Genomic DNA, 16,818 nt, shown 5'->3' on the forward strand with positions numbered 1-16,818 from the left:
CAGTATAGTAATGCCACATATCTGGACCATAAATCTTACTGAAGCAGGGTTCTAACTATTGAAATCTTTTAATGCAGAAAAAGTTATGAAATGTTTACTACTTAAAATGGCAGGGTCGTCTTATTACTATAAAATTTGATGAATTTTGTTTAATTTGAAAACTGGAATCAATCGTTCTTATTATTTATCGGTGGGCATACTTGCTTGTTATGATATGATATTAAACACAGGTTCGCTGTTTCGGAAATGCTTGCAATGGTTTTCAAAAGTGTAATCCCCTTTTAACTACCAAAAATTTGTTGCTTATATGCTTAGTAAAATTTTTCACATTAGTAAATTAATTTAGATTTTCATTTTGAAATGAATTGTTGTTAAACATTAGTGACTTTGAGAATACTTACCATCTAGCTATATCCTGCACATGTAACTTTTAGATGAACTATATTAATTCCTACAGTCGTTCATTAATTAGCCTATTAATCCCCAGCAATGCATTGGAACAAAAATACTCTTAAGTAACTTGAAAGTTGGTTTTATTAAAACAGCGTTTTTTTTGCCGATATTTGTTTCATAATGCAGATATTTTTATTTCTTCTGTAATTACTGACTGTAATTTTCTCAGAATTCAAATACCATTAATTTCTTAAGTTCACCTTTTGAATTTTGAGTTGGGAATCTCTCCGTCAAACAAAAATTTGATCAGCTAGTATTATGTTTTTCTGTTAGTTTGTTATTTATATTTTTTTCTAAATTTTTAATTGTGAATACCATTGTTATGTAATGAATGTATCATGTATGCATATCTGGAAATCCTCTGGCAAATTAGGAATTGGTAGTTATCTTGGCCAGTTCTGATGAAAATAACCTATATTGCATTTGAATTGTTAGACAATAAAATTAGATTAAGCTTTCAGGGGTGTTAGTTAAAATTTGAAACACAGTCATCTACAAAAAAATTATTTGCTGAGAATGGGCTGCCCTATATATTTTGAGGATGAAAAGTAGGAGAAAATTTGTTTAACATGTTGTTTTTGGGAAATTTAGCGTTGATTATATCACTTGTTGGATATAAGGTTAGAGTTTCGATGTGTAGAATTTCGAGGTAAGAAAATGGAGCTTTAGCATTTTGTACATTTCCTGTGTACATTTCTATTTTCATTCTAACGATTGATTCCTTGAAGAATAAATCACTAGTAGTATTGCATAATGCTTTCTCTAGATATTGTTGCCGATGCACAAATTCATCATCAGAAAAGTTATCAATTGTACGGAAGTTGAAGAAGTGATTTGTAGACAGTTTTTTTATAACTTATGTTGGATTAATGCACGAATGAAGATATGTACCTCATTTAGAACTAATGTAATAGGAAAATGTGGAAATGACGGCATATTATTAATTATTATCCAGAGTTTTTTCCTGTATTACGTATGTGTAACATTTGGTAACTCATTCAAACATTAAAGATAACATACCTATATCTTTGAAAAAGATTATAATTTTTTCTAATTAAGCAATAAAGTTATTTAATAATCAAAATGCTACCTGGGGAATAATGAGCTCATTACTGCATGAATATTAATTTATTAATTTTAAGTGTACTAACTTTGCATTTAATAGGTGGAACCCATGCCTTAAAAAAGGATCCACACATAAAATTTCATTTTCTCTCTCCTGTTTTGAGAGAAATGGTGGTGCTGCTGTGTTTTTTCGCTTTAAAAACGTTTTATTTTGCTACTTTAAATGTTTTTTTTTCTGTTTGAACCGGACAGAAAGAACATTTAAAGTAGCTCGGTTTTTACACCCCTATTTTTTATGTGTGTGTGTGTGGGCACCTGCCCATCCCTTTTCCTTGCCCCTTCCGCTTCTCGCGCTCTGCTGCAGGAACCTAGTGTCGGCCTCCCAGGATGGGAAACTCATCGTCTGGGACAGCTACACAACCAACAAGGTGCATGCCATCCCTTTACGGTCAAGTTGGGTCATGACATGTGCCTATGCCCCATCAGGTAGCTATGTAGCCTGTGGAGGTCTCGACAACATCTGCTCCATATATAGGTAAGAATGGCTCATTTCCTTTTGTGTTTAAAAGATTTTTGTCACTCTTTTTATGGATATAGGTATCCCTTTCTCAATACTAGAGATATGTTTCTAAAAAGTCATGTTAATCAGGGGCGGATTAAGGTTGTAGATTTTGAGGGAGAAGAGGAATTGTTACTTTCCGTGATGCCTTGGTTTTATACAGTACTTCTCGGTAATAATACACCCGAGGCCTAGTGTGCCCAGACAAGTGGATTTTAGTCATTCATCAATTATTTTTAAACATTGGCAAAATAAAATCTTTAATTGGGGAGCCATGTGATCACCTTAAATATTACCATTTTTACAGTTGTTTCAGAAAATGCAGGGGATGGCTTCGTCTCCCTCCCTGTGTACCTTCCCCCTTTAACCACCACTGGTGTTAACTAAATTTTGTGTTATGTGAGAGGTGAATCAGACGTGGTATAAGGGCCTTATTGGGTGACTTTTCAGAGGCTGTTTTGACTTCTCTAAAGCTGACTGAAGGATGGCTCAAATTATCATTGACAAAAATCTTTTCTGAATCTAGTTTGTAACATTGTAAAATATCCTATAATATTTTTTATGTGATTTGATGCAATTTTCTTTGATGTTATTCCTTTGTAGGCTTCAGAGGTATGCAGTGTCATATGCTCTTACTGTCAGTTTACTCATTGCTGCAGAGCCTACTTTTCAGTTTTGAATAAGAAAATTGCTATGCATTCGTGCACTTCAATACAGATTATATGGCTTGGTTATTAATGAATCCAAATGATTATAATCATCTTTAGTGTCAATTAATTAATTGAGTGGCTCTGTTGTTGAGGTGAAGCATTATTATTGCTTGAACTTTGTGAAAGCAATCTTTGAGACCCAGTCGTGTTCTAGCGAAAACCGTGTTATGTGAAATTGCGTGAAGTGAGGGCTACCTAGCTAGTTTTGAGAAGTCTTTGTTCCATTATGTTAAATTAGATATTAGAGAATCTTCTTCCATAATCATTTTTAGAGGATAGGCTTTATTCCTCTGTACTGAGTGTTCTCTAGAAAAAAGTTCAATTATATTCTCTTGTTGACTTTCAAAATACTGTGGAAGCTAGAATGTCTGGAAAATTTGTATTGTAATGTGTCCTAGACTTATTATCCTATGTGTGGGTTGCTTGCCTCATACTCATACTCAGCGACAGAGCTGAAAAATATTCTCAATAATCATTGAAACTACTTATCAAAATTTGGTTAAAAATCATGAAACAAGTCTGGATTTTTAATTTTTTAAACTAAATCAACGAAACCCTCAATTCTAAATTTATAGTTTTCAGTGGTTAAAACTGGTATAAGTATGTAGCTTTTATGATGTAAATTCTTTTATTCATATTTATATTTTTTCTTCTATTGTTACAGTCTTAAAACTCGTGAAGGAAATGTCAGAGTTAGTCGAGAACTGCCAGGACATACTGGATATCTCAGTTGCTGTCGTTTCCTAGATGATAATCAAATAGTCACAAGTTCAGGGGATATGTCATGGTAAGTGCACTTTACTGCTGTTTATGATTGTAAGTAATAGTGAATAACTTTGAATCTCTAGTTATTTTACTAGAGTTCTTGTAATGTGTTTATTCTCGTACGTGTGTCAAAGTCATGGTCATAACTGTCGAAATTACTGAGGTGCTTATTGGTAATTTCATATTCTGTTCAGAAGTCTAAGGCCTTAAACAAAATGATTTCTACCCCAAAATTATTGCAATGTTTTATTCATTATTGTTTGATAACTCTCATTAGCTCTCTCAATTTTATTGGTCAATTAATTTTGAATGTGCCATGTTCTAAAACCAATCACTTAAGGTGGAATCACGGAGTGAGTGGTCTTGTAGACATGTGGAGTCTATTTCCAGTCAATGTTTTGACCTTATTACTTTTAGACCTTAGCGTACTGATTATCGTTTTAATCTTATTTGTTTCTTTATCATTGCTAAGGAGAGAGATTATTATATGTGTATGCCTATAGAGTGGTATCAGATGTTAGTGGATGGTTAATTATGCCTTAATTGCAATTCTGTATATTCTGCCTTAATTTTCATCTTTGGAAATAAATACTCTAGATAAATTAATTAGTTTGAATTTTTCTGTACCGATAAATATTAATTTAGTAGTGGTAAATGTGATAGCTGTGAAAAACCTGGTTTGTTTCTCTTCTTCAGTGCGCTGTGGGATATTGAGACGGGACAGCAATGCACATCATTTATTGGCCACACGGGAGATGTTATGTCTCTATCACTCTCTCCAGACATGCGGACATTTGTGTCGGGAGCCTGTGATGCCTCAGCCAAAGTAAGTCCTTCGATAGATACGGTGTTTTGTAGGTAATGGCTGAAAGGTATTTCTTGAGGATTTTAAGTGGAATATTTTCTGGGTTATCAGCTAGGCTGGAATAAAAATGATGTAAAGGAATGGTTAACTCTGAATAAAAAATATATTTTTAATATTATTTGTCCTAAGTCTTGTTTTATTAGAACTTTGGTGATTAATGTGTCTATTTTATGTAGTTGTTACAATCAAGAATAGTGTCCTCTATCATTATGTTTTCCTGTTGTTCAGCTGTCATGTGCATTTTTATTAATACATGAACTAAAATAAGCTAGTTATTAATTAAATTGATCTTCTTGTGTACAGTCTGTGTCTCAGTCGGTCTAAGTGGTAAAAGCTAAAGGGATGGCAAAATACAGGAAAGCTTGTATCTGGGCACCTACATTTTATGAATGTTTCCCTTTTTCATATTTCAAGTTTTTTAATGTTCAGTCTTCACTTATTGATTGCATTGCATGGGTATCAACAAAAATTATGTATCACAATTGAGAAAATATCTTGCCAACTAATCATGATCCATGATCTAGCAGATATATGTTCTATGTTGTAAAGACATGTAAGGCAAAGTAATTGCTCTGTTGAAAGAATTTTTCCGTTCAGTTTAAGGTTGAAGGTTATTTTAGTACTTCTAAAAGGAAATCTCATGTTAGCAATTCATGCTATGGGAGTGCAAAAGTGCTGTGTACATTCATCCTTCTCATAGTTGTTTGGAAAAAATGAGGCCTAAGTGTTGCTTTGAACTTAGCTTTTCCCTAAAGTCTTTCATATTAACATTATAAGTAAAGCAAGTTAATCATTATAATTTTGTAATCATTATAATTTTGTAACATTCTAATCATCCATAGCTTGATACATTTTGAATGAATTCCATTTTATATGGATATTGTTTCCAAAATACTCTGGTCCTATTTCCATTCGTATATTTTTCTTCATTGAAGAGTTCAACAGTTTAGTTGCATATTTTATGCACGAAGTATTTTTTTCATTTGTGGAACAACACCATCAGTGATCTTAGCCTTCTTACATATCCATGATTGTTTAATTTTCGTTGCAGCTTAAATGTACATTGATTTTACTCTCTCCTTTGGGATACTTTTGTAACTTCATTGATTAAGTCCATATGTATTTTGGGCACTTGTAGCCTAAACTCCTTCTAATGCCTATGAACTAATTACATATGAGTAAATTGTATTTATTGTATTGTTCTTTTCTATTACAGCTTTGGGACATACGGGAGGGTATGTGCAAGCAGACATTCCCTGGTCATGAATCGGACATAAACGCGGTCACTGTGAGTTTTTTCTGTTTACATAGTTTCTTGTTATTACTGGTCATAATGCCCTCATTGTGATAGTATTTTTATCTAATAATGAATCACACTGACATACTGATTGAGAATATAAGCATTTTGTCAACCTACTTCTAAGGGACATGAAGTTAACTAGAGTGGAGTTAACATTCCAGTTGCAATGGGTCAAATCCCAGGTTAAAAATTCGAAGAGAAATTTTATAGAATAAGGCATTAGGATGTATTGAACTTGAGGGATAGAATGGTAGGGCTAGGAAGGATTAGAGCCAAAATCATGGACTAATTTGAAAGTTTCCTCTCAGGGTTCCCACTCAATCGTGAAAACCTTATAACCGTGAATAAGCCGTGAATTTCGTACCGTGAAAAAAACCTGGAAATAGCCGTGAAATTTGTCGTAAAACCTTAAAAACCTCTCAAACTTGATTGGAGATCTACGATGGATGGATCAAAGGAAAAATCGATATGTCAATCATATTTCAAGGTCAGTCACTTGCAGACACGGTCCACGCATTTATCTGCACAAGTATATTGGAAGCGCAAATATTGGTCCGTGTGTCATGACGGCACACAGACCTAAGGTTGTGATTGGAAGACCTTTAACCAAAGTGATCATGAACCCTGGCGAGAAATCAGACACCTCTTCACTTCCCTGTCATCCTCCATTTTCCCACTCACAACCTTTAGCCGGCCCTAAATTTTGCTAATGATAGGCGACGTCATAAGAGCACTTTCATTGCTGCGTTTGCATTCCTGGCGTTTATCACATTTGCTATATTTTTAGTTAACGTGCGGCCAGTGATTTTTATGTGATCAATATTTCTTCCTAAAATGGTTTATCAACAGACCGTGAATTTGACGCAATTTAGACCGTGAAAACCTGGAAAAAACAGGGAGTTTTATAATTTAGTTAGAGTGGGAACCCTGCCTCGCTCACTCCAAGGTTTTGCAGAAAACATTTTTAAATGCTTACAAAAGTGTCATAAAGATGTATTAAACCCTTGGATAATGATCTAATATGCATTCAATAAAAGTACTTGCGTGCACTTGTAAGATTTCTTTGATGCATCCTATTATGTTTTATGGGCATTTGAAAATACCCAGAGGAATATGTGTTGGGCATTTTTTGAGCACTTCAATGAGATGAGATGAAACAAAATGAGATGAAATATAAGTAAAATATGTTTAATTTACAAATAAAGTATGATAAATGAGAAAGTTATTGCTTTTAAATTTACAAGCAGTCGTCTTCAGCCGTTAGGTAGTATTGCAAAATGGCCTAGTGAAAAGAACATACACTATTCAACATCGTTAATTAAGTCTTACTAGTGAGAAAGTAAGGAAATGAGACAATTATAATGCGTTTAAAAGTCCCTAGGCATCCATATATGCTGTGTTAATTATTGTTTAATGAGCTGTATGCTATCTATGTTGTCAACACTCACATGGTGAGCAGGCAGTACCATCCATGCAAATATTCATTGATACATTGGTAGGGACTGATAGATAAAGATTGTTGACAAATGGAAGTGATTGACGGGAAAAGGGTTTCTTTACATTGGGCAGGAAAAAGCACGCATACTCCCCATTCGTACTGCCACTACTCTTACTATATCTTGTATGCTATTTTCTACTCCCCACCTTTATGACATGACATTCCAGTCTCAGCTTTGAGGTATCAATGCAATATGCCATGCATAGCTGCATCTTCAATTATTAAGTGGAGATACGTATTTGTTTTACTTCATTTCTTACAATCTCATGATCTTTTTTTTTTTTTTCGATAAATAATGAAGAGAACTTTCTTCAAAAGTCTTGCATTTCTCTTATTAGTCTTTAGTCTGCTTCTGAGCATGCCAAGCTTGTGGCCTAAAGGGCGCGGCCAACTGTACTGTTTGAATTAGTGTCCAAAAGTGCTTTCTTTCGATGTTAACACTAAATTTTATTGCAGGTCATTTAAACATAGACGATTTATGATCATCATTTTGCTGGGTCTTTCATATTTTTATTTGATATTTGTAGCAGGATGGACTCCTGGTAGCCATTCTATTCCTAAAATAAATGTTGCAGGAAGAGTTACTGATATTTCTTGAATCAGATATTTTGAAATAAAATGAACTCCTTATTAGTATATCAGGCTGACTTCATCTTGCTTGAAATACTAGTTAGTATTTGATGAGTGGTCTTGAATGCTCCAGAAATGTCAGTTAAAAATTTATTGAGCTATTGAAAATTTTACGCAGAAAAGCATGTGAAAGTAATTCTATTGAAAAAGGGCTTTAAAAAATGCTCTATTCCTTTGCTAAACTAGCGAGCTATGGAATCTCGTAATAAATTTATAAAAAGTTATCACATAACAAATGATCATTTTCATTTCAAGTAGGGAATGTTTCATTCTTAACTTTATCTTCGATGACTTTATTTCTTTTGGATAACAAGTGCTGTTATGAATACTGTATTTTAGGTGTTTTTATGTGGGCCACTAGGGTCATCCTTCTCTCTACATAATACTTTAAAGTTTCTATTTCCTTTGATCATTGTGTATTATTCCTGAAAGATGTTGCTGATATATTTGCATATTTTTAGTGGTAGTTAATACTATCATCTTCTGGGCTAAGAACTTGAATCAGTTTAGGCGATTTATTTCTATACTGTTTATAATTTAACTTATGTTGTTTTTCTTAATTTTTCCTTGTTAAAGTGTGTTTCTTGGTTTTTCACTTAGCAACCACAACTTTTGCGTCATATTATTCTTCAATTGAAAAGATTCATTGCTGATATCTTGGTAACTTCATATTGTTCTCTCGTGCATAGTTTTTTATGAAGTAACTTTGGTGCTTTATTTACTGTCAGCTTAAATATTATGGTTGTTGCATTATTTTAATTGGAGACATTTTCCTTTGTGCCTAATATAACCTTTAATTTTCTCCCAAGTTCTTCCCGAATGGCTATGCATTTGCTACTGGCTCAGATGATGCCACATGCCGCCTGTTCGACATCAGAGCAGATCAGGAACTAGCCATGTATTCACACGACAACATAATTTGTGGGATCACCTCTGTGGCATTCTCTAAATCAGGTCGCCTCTTACTCGCTGGTTATGATGATTTCAATTGTAATGTGTGGGACTCAATGAAGACAGAACGAGCAGGTAAGCTTTATTTTTTAACTTTTGAGGTGATCATGTATTATGGCTATCTCAACTCGCACACAGAATTTAATTGGGTTGTTCTGAGTTTAATATTTTAACTTCTCAACGGAGTTTAACTGGTAAGTGCTTCCTTTCAAATAGTATTTTTTTCAAATTTAACTGGCAGATATATGCCCAAGTACAAATTGTACTTCATTTTAGCATGGTTCAGTACTCTTAATCATGTTTTTTGCTTAATTCTATCATTTATCTTGATTACCATCTTTCCAATTATTTAGCTGCTCAATGCAAAATATTACAGGGAAGCAATTGCCTCAAATTCAACGGATTTTTTAAGTCAATGTTGAATAATGGGAAAATAGCAGTATTAAGATCCATTGACGTATAATCAAGCAACTTGTTTCATTACAATCAAATCATAATTCATTACTGCCTAAATGTTGAAAACTCTGATTCAAAAGTAGTTGAGCACCAGAAATTTTGAAATTCCAAATAGTGAGATACCAGCAGTATTGCCAAGAGAGACTTGTAGGATTTACTCATGGAAAATGAACACATTTTGCTATGAATAACTGCCTCATAGCTTGATGAAATTTTTATCATTCTACATTAAATTTATGGCAGTGTTCTTCAACCTGAATATATTTATATAAAACAAGCCGTTTACTCATTTCTCATTATAGAGAGTAGAGTACTACATGTTTGCAATGAAAAATGATGAGACTGATAAATTTGTTGCAAATTATCGTTTCGGACTTCAAAAATTAAGTACAGCTTTTCTATTGCGACTTGTTGAATCAGTGATCTGGTCTTGGGGGTTAGTCTGTATTTCTGAAAGAAAATTACCTCATTGGGAGAGCTTTTGGATCTTCAACTGCATTGTTCAATGAGTCATTAATTTCTGGAGTGAGCAACGATGACACGAGGGAAATTAACCATTCCCATGAAAGTGAGCCCTTTAAGCGAGGTGTTGCTTACAGCGTTGCGATGCCGCTGCAGTCACTTGTTGAACTTTCTTACAATACCAGTATTTGGCTAAATCTGTAACATCATCCAATTTGGATGCCAAATTCAGAAATACAGAATAACCTCTTAGTTGAGGAATGAAATTCATGCAGAAAACATTCTGATTGGCTTTGTGTTCATGTAGGTATCCTTGCTGGTCATGACAATCGTGTGAGCTGCTTGGGCGTAACAGAAGATGGCATGGCCGTTGCCACTGGATCATGGGACAGCTTCCTCAGAATCTGGAATTAAAAACAGAAGACTGTGAGGGAAGAGGAGGAGAAGGATAAATATTGGTGTCAAGAAAAGGAAAATCACACAAGAGGTTTGGAAGAGAAGATTTTAAGAAAGAGAACTGGTGGTGACTAAAGTATCACAAGAGAGAATGGAAATTGAATGGACAAATGAAAGAGAGAGAGAGATTAAACAATATAAAAAGTTATTGATGCTATGTTTATGATCGGGAGAGCGACTCACTGGGATTTTTTTCTTTTCTGTTTTTTTTTTAGTCTTCTGTTTTCCATGCGGAAAGAAGCGTAAAAAAATATCACTTCTGCCACCGAAGTTTAATTGCAATTGAGGAATCATGTCATGTGGTTAGGCTGGCATGTTTTGCTGTTAACCCCAGAGTAGGTCAAAATGGGAAGGATTGTAGGAGGTTTGACGGCAGTATAGAGACTGCTTTCTTCCTCACTGCCCCACCCCCTCTCCCTGGGTACGCCGAAGAGGGGGAGGGGTCGAGGCCAGCACGGACCTAGTGTCTGGGAGAAGGAAAAAACCAGCTTTATATATAAATATATATATAAATATAGAAAGATGCTTCAGTCACTCAGGCTCGAGTTCATTAATAGCCACCCTGTTTGAGTGTTGAGTGAATGGGCAAGAGTGAATCTATGTGGATATCTGTAGTTGTGTGATTGTGTGGGGTGTCTGCATTTGTGAATCAGTGTGTAAGGGAGAGAGGTTGGTCTGTACGTGTTCATTTGTGTGCATAGGTGTTTGAGTGCCTGCGTGTGTGTAATGGCTGGAATTTCCATTCCTATGAGAGGAGGAGGAGGTATCACTAATTGCATTTTTTCAAAGGTATCATGTCTACTAATTCTATGAAAGGGTCTTAGCAATGAGGCTTGAAGGTTGTATGTAGGTTGACTTTGAGGGGCTTCAGAGAGAACAATTTTCATCGGTCTTTTATACCTTTTACACTTAATTTACTTCAGCGTACTCTGTTACATTCTATTTGACAACTAATTTCTACACTGCCCAAGTAGTAGCAGTATCTATTGTGATAAAATATTTTCCTCCACTAAAATAAACAGTAGTACAATAAAATGCATTCATTTCAAGCTGCTTGTAACTAGCCAATGTGTTATTGTTATGCTGGCTATCATTAATTTCCCCTGCTGTCTATGATCAAAGTGATTGAACGTCTGTAGGTTGGTAGTGTTATCTTTTCCACCTGTTGTAATTTGTTTGGCAGGAAACGCAGTCAAGCTCAATTTCCCCCCCTCCCTAACTTATAGGCTATTAGTCTCTCCCATCACCCGTAAAAATTCCCATAGTTGTTACTTAAAACTACTCGTAAAGTGAAATTTTAGTATTCTTGAGCATATGGTGAGGGAGAGTGCTTACATTGTGTCACAGTGCACACCATTCTTTGCTTTGTAATGGGCAGGTGAGAGGGGAGGTCGGATGTAAAATAAAAAAAGGAAGTGGCTGGCTGGTGTGCTAGAGAAGAAGATCAAGTAGCGAGCAGAGTATGAAAGCAAGAATTTCAGTGAAAATTGGTGCCACGTTCTCTCTCTATCATATTTTCTCTCTCTCTCTCTCTCTCTCTCTCTCTCTCTTTGGAATCCTGTGAGACATTTGCCCAGGACAACTGATTTGATGATGGTATACATGATTTTCCCCCCTTAAAACTTTGAAGGCAGCAGTACAGTTTCACTACCAATTATTGATTGTGTGGGTGTCAGCCAGAAAAACAAAAGACTTCTTGTAATAGTTATTTATATCATATGGCTATGTGTTCATAAAAATGGCAGAGGGAGGGAAACATTGTGCTGCCTTGAAAAAAATAGTGTAAGTTTACATGTTTACGCAGCACTCTTACAAACACATACTTCCATTAAGAAGAAATTTAGAAGGGTAGAATAAAAAGTGAATGGAGGTGCTTTTGATGATGAAAATACGATTCCACTCATGCATTTGTTGGTAACAGCCTCAAAAACTCCCCAGTCATCCACTACCACAGGAATTTTTTTATAAATATATATATATGAATACTACTATACTTGTTGAAAGGAAAAAGTATATCTTTCAGTCCTCAATGAGTGTGTGACTAATTATCCTATTTGGGACCACACAAAGGTAATTGGAATGTACATTTGCATAAGGCATAAGCAAGCATGTGAGAGCATAGAGATTTAGATGGGTGTGATACAACACCAAGACCCATTTCATCAGCCAATTCTCCTGGAATGTTATTTCATGCTCAGTAGGGACAGTTGTAAAAGCATGGCGTGGAGCAGTCCTAGGCATGTATTTTTTATAGGTTTATTTTTTGCTTGAGTGAAGTAAACTCACAGTGGATTTGAGGTTAACAAAAAAAAGCCATTTTTTTAGTTTTTTAGGTGTCCGTAGCTTACCTGTAGTGTAGTGTTCTCAAGAGGGGATGAAAAAAATCAATAAATAATCTTCATAATTGATCCATCTTAGCTGAGTTGCATGTTGCCAATTTATATTAAATGAGGAAAAAAAGATTTTCGTATGGAACGAGGGGGGGTAATTAAGGGAAGAGTGTGTAAGGTTAAAATTGCAAAATAATAGGTGTTCATGTATCATCACTGCTTAAAGAATGATAGTTAAAATGAGACGAATCCTGCTGCTTTGATACAGTACATTTTTAAATGTAGTGTGTTGCATATAAACTTGTGCAAAAAAGTGTTTTTGTTATGTAAAGGAACAGAAATCTCTATCCTTTTTGTGCCATAAATTTACTTCAGAAGAAAGATCTTAAATAAGCTTTTAAAAAAACCATCCATGAAAAAAAGGCATTTTTTTATTTACTACTTAACAGTATATGTGTCATAATTGTGTATGGAAGTAGCTGCTGTGTTGAGTGAATAATTTTGAAAAGAAGAGGGTAAAATTACATTAGTGGAAGTATTCAGTATTTCATAAATACGAGGGCATTCATTATGCATCATTAATTGATTGGTTCCTAAGGTCGGCTCGTTACAGTCATATTTTCCTTTGTTTTTTCATCTTTTTCATCCTCTGTAAGTTACAGGACGCTTTAATTACTACCACTCAAACAAACTGATGCGTATGTGTGGGTGTTTAGTGAAGAGGGCATGTGAGAAACGGTGGCGTTCATTGTTTTTATCATACCAGCCTCGGATTTCCCGCAGTTTCAGTCTGTATGCCACATTATACTTGATGCACTCTTTGGAAAATGGCAATGGCACAATGGGAGAAGGAAGAGATGATGTTAATATAAAAGCTGCTCCTCTGCACGTTGTTGTTGTCAACCAAGGGATTTTATAAGAAAAGAGAGAGAAGCCAAAATGGGTTGTTGATCCTGTGTGTATGTCCTGTCCTAGGGCGTGAGCAAACTGCACCGAAAAAAAGGATCTTCCCTCCACCTGCATTCTTTTTTATTGTCATTATTATTATTAATTATTATCATTATTACCATTATTACCAAGAGGAACTGGAAAGTGTGTATGTGTGTGCTTGTGTTACAAATTGAACTGCTCTTCATCCTGGTGAAACAATGTCCCCAACATGGTATTGTTTATTATCGAGCAAGAGTGTGTGGGTGGGTGTGACTGGAGGGAGATGGAGAGAAACAGCCGAACATCAACCAGCACAATGGATGAGAGTAATCAGTCAACTGCCTTTCTTTTTTTTCCCAAATTGAAAATATAGCAGTTGTGGTGCTGCACCCTCCATGAACTGTGTTCTCAATTACACACCATGCCTACTTGCCTCTCTCTGCTCAGTGCAAACACTTTAAAAGTGTTGTAATTTTTTTTATACATATAAATATATATATAAATATATATACACAAAAAGAAAAATATGAGGAATCATGAAGCTTGTTTTTTCCCTGTTGCCTTGGTGCATTTCAGTGTTTGAATGTCTGCTCCCAATGTATAAGCTTATGGTGTGACTGTGAGTGATACTGATATATTAATTGAAAAGGAAATAACTGCGTGAGTTCTCCACGTCAAATTAGATGATGGGTTTTTTTTTCTTTGTGAGAAGTAAGTTATTTATAATCCTGTATAAATTTTTGTTCCAAAATATGTAATAATGTTTTTTAGCCAACTCATTGTATGTGTAAACAAAGCACATCAGGTTTCCAAAGTTTGTATATATGCTAGTTGGATGGAAATTCATTTGACAAAATTTGTCATCATGGTGATATATTGAGCAGTTGATTGAAAGAACATGAAAACCGTTCTGTGGGTGCATGACTTGTTATTGTTCTAATTATCATCCAGTTGAAGAATGGTAGCCTAGCATTTTTACCCATTTGTGTGGTGAAAATTGCGGGAGCACTTTTTATCCCAACTAGCATATAAGTATGGAGAATGAAATAGATATTTCCAGCGTTGACATTGAGGCATTTTTTAGAGGTATATGAATATATATATAAGTATAGAAAATGTCACTTTTCATAACATTCATGCTGCCAGAACTGTGTGTGTACTGTTGCTTGTTTGTTACTTTGATTTGTTTTACTTTTAATCTTCTTAATGTCAACTCTGTGAAACTGTATGGGAGGCAAGTGGTGTTGATGAACATGAGCAAGTTGGAGAGTTGGATGTGTCCCCTAAATTTCTTAATAATATTGAAACATTACGGTAGTAAAAAAAGGTTTATTCCAGATGCAAATGGAAGTGTAATACGTATACCTTTGTAGTAAAAGAGATGAGGAACTTCCCAAAACCAAATCCATACCTCGAAAAAGTCTTGTGCTCCCCGTTGTCCCCCCTCTCCTTTAATTCCCTTGGCTGCTTTGGATCCCCGATTTCATGACCCGTTTCATTCATCTATGTTGTTCTAATTATTTTGGCCCACTTTTGGACGTACAGTAAACAGGGAGAAAGTGAACTATGGAAAAAAAATGCACGTTTAGGTTGTGTTTAATAGCCTCCTCCATGACTGTTTCATATCATTGAACTGATAAGGGGTGTGAAACACTGCCTGGAATATCTTGAATGAAACTTGTAACATTTATAAAGATTTTAAACAGTTTATGGAGAGACGTGACTTTTGTTTCCAGTGACTTCCAAAATTCCTGCTTATATAATAAATTTTGATAGATAAGAGGCTGCAACACACGAGCAATGCTCTCCTTATTTGATGCGGATGGGCAGCATATTTTTTATAGATATAGATAATGCCTTTTTGTCTCTTTCCTCCTATCCCATTATTAAAAGCTTCATTCAAGGGGTCATACCCATACTTCTTCACACCTCTAGCCTTTGGCTTTGAAAGGCTACTGAGTTAACCAAACCTGCTCCCTTACTTAATGGGAAATTAAAATTAACCTTGTGTTTCTGGACACTAAAATGTTGAAAGCTTAGTGAGGGAGCAGTGCATCTGAGTGGAAAATTCAAGTAGTTCTTTTCATTTGAACAATTTCAAAGTGTAGCTTATGGAGGTCCTGTTTGTGATTTGTCTTGTAAGTAAATATCTCACTTGTCCAATAAAGCTATTTGTCTTTAAAAGACTCCAAAATTATTTTTCATTATTTTCTTTTCCCTTAATCATGGATACCCTGGTATTTACATGAAAAAATGGTATCATAATATCATGCCTGTTTTAGCTTTATTGGAGTGGAATGATATAGAACATGTATTCCATTTTCTGAATGAATGTCACGGACTTTTTATTGTATATGCAACTCCATTCCCATTCTTTTTCCTCTGCTTATGGAAAACATCCACTTCTTTTCGTTGTAATCATATACTGGATGATGATACTCTTAATATTTATTAAATGTGAATATCACAGTGCATATTTAGCTTTGTGTGTTGACATGGGAAGAATTCTGATTATTGAGCATTCAATTTGTATGTATTGATTGCCATTGAGTCAATATAAAGGTCTATATATATGGAGGCCTTGGAAAACCCAGCCTGGTCCTGGGGCTTTAGGTTCAAATCGTCCTAACCAACGAAAAAAATTAAACAGCAATTGTCATAGAAAAATCTCCTCACCCTCTTAGTGGGCCTGGCTAATTGATTTAATTTTAGTAGTGACAAATGGACATCTTCTGATGAGTTCAAAAGATATTCTTAAGGTGGCCAGACACCCTCTTTTTCTCTGGGAGGAGCTGAGCAGGTAGAAGACTTAAATAATCCCTGTCCAACCCTTATTTAGAATTTCCAGGGGAAGTGCCGTAGGGCATACCAAGGGCATTTGACTGGGGATGAGACTACTCCAGGACCACCCATTCTCGTTGAGGTCTTATTCAAGAGGGAGTGCCCCTCCCCAAGAATTTTTTGTATAACTTCCTAATATTTAAATCTTGTTTAATATGTCAAGACATTTTTGAGTCATACTTTAACTTCTAATTTTTTGATTTCTGAGATTTTTTGTGAGGGGTCACAAACCTGGCTGCTGGGAGGGTGGGACATCCCTATCTATGCCAATAGGAAGGGCCTTGTCCACTAGGTGCCATATCGGAGAAACTTCAAATAATTTTTTTTAGTTTATAAAGTGTTTCTTTTTATGCATATAGAGAGTTGATTCAGGCTCGTTCTGACAGATTAAAAATTTTTGCAATCATCCTCAAACATTTTTTCACATGACTGGTTTCCAATAATTTCATATTGTCGTCAAACTAGTCATAAAATGATACCTGACAATATTATGAAATGCATTGTGTACAAATAATGAAAACTGCTCTTGAGAATAAATATGTTTGTG

At 35.1% G+C, this 16,818-nt stretch overlaps 1 protein-coding gene across 5 annotated transcripts in view; it reads left to right on the forward strand.

The window, feature by feature from the left end:
• LOC124157212 (guanine nucleotide-binding protein G(I)/G(S)/G(T) subunit beta-1) overlaps positions 1-15,627 on the forward strand; it is a 99,327-nt gene extending 83,700 nt beyond the window's left edge. For 3 of the 5 annotated variants that reach the window (XM_046531758.1, XM_046531759.1, XM_046531760.1), the window contains exons 4-9: positions 1,877-2,053; positions 3,452-3,574; positions 4,249-4,378; positions 5,634-5,705; positions 8,655-8,871; positions 10,022-15,627. In XM_046531758.1, the coding sequence (XP_046387714.1) occupies positions 1,877-2,053; positions 3,452-3,574; positions 4,249-4,378; positions 5,634-5,705; positions 8,655-8,871; positions 10,022-10,128 (826 nt within the window). In that variant the 3' untranslated portion in view covers positions 10,129-15,627. The remainder of the gene's footprint in view (positions 1-1,876; positions 2,054-3,451; positions 3,575-4,248; positions 4,379-5,633; positions 5,706-8,654; positions 8,872-10,021) is intronic. The other 2 variants (XM_046531761.1, XM_046531762.1) reach the window with 2 other exon arrangements.
• The last annotated feature ends 1,191 nt before the right edge of the window (positions 15,628-16,818 follow it).

Source organism: Ischnura elegans, chromosome 4 (assembly GCF_921293095.1).
Source record: "Ischnura elegans chromosome 4, ioIscEleg1.1, whole genome shotgun sequence".
Taxonomy (NCBI): Eukaryota; Metazoa; Arthropoda; class Insecta; order Odonata; family Coenagrionidae; genus Ischnura; species Ischnura elegans.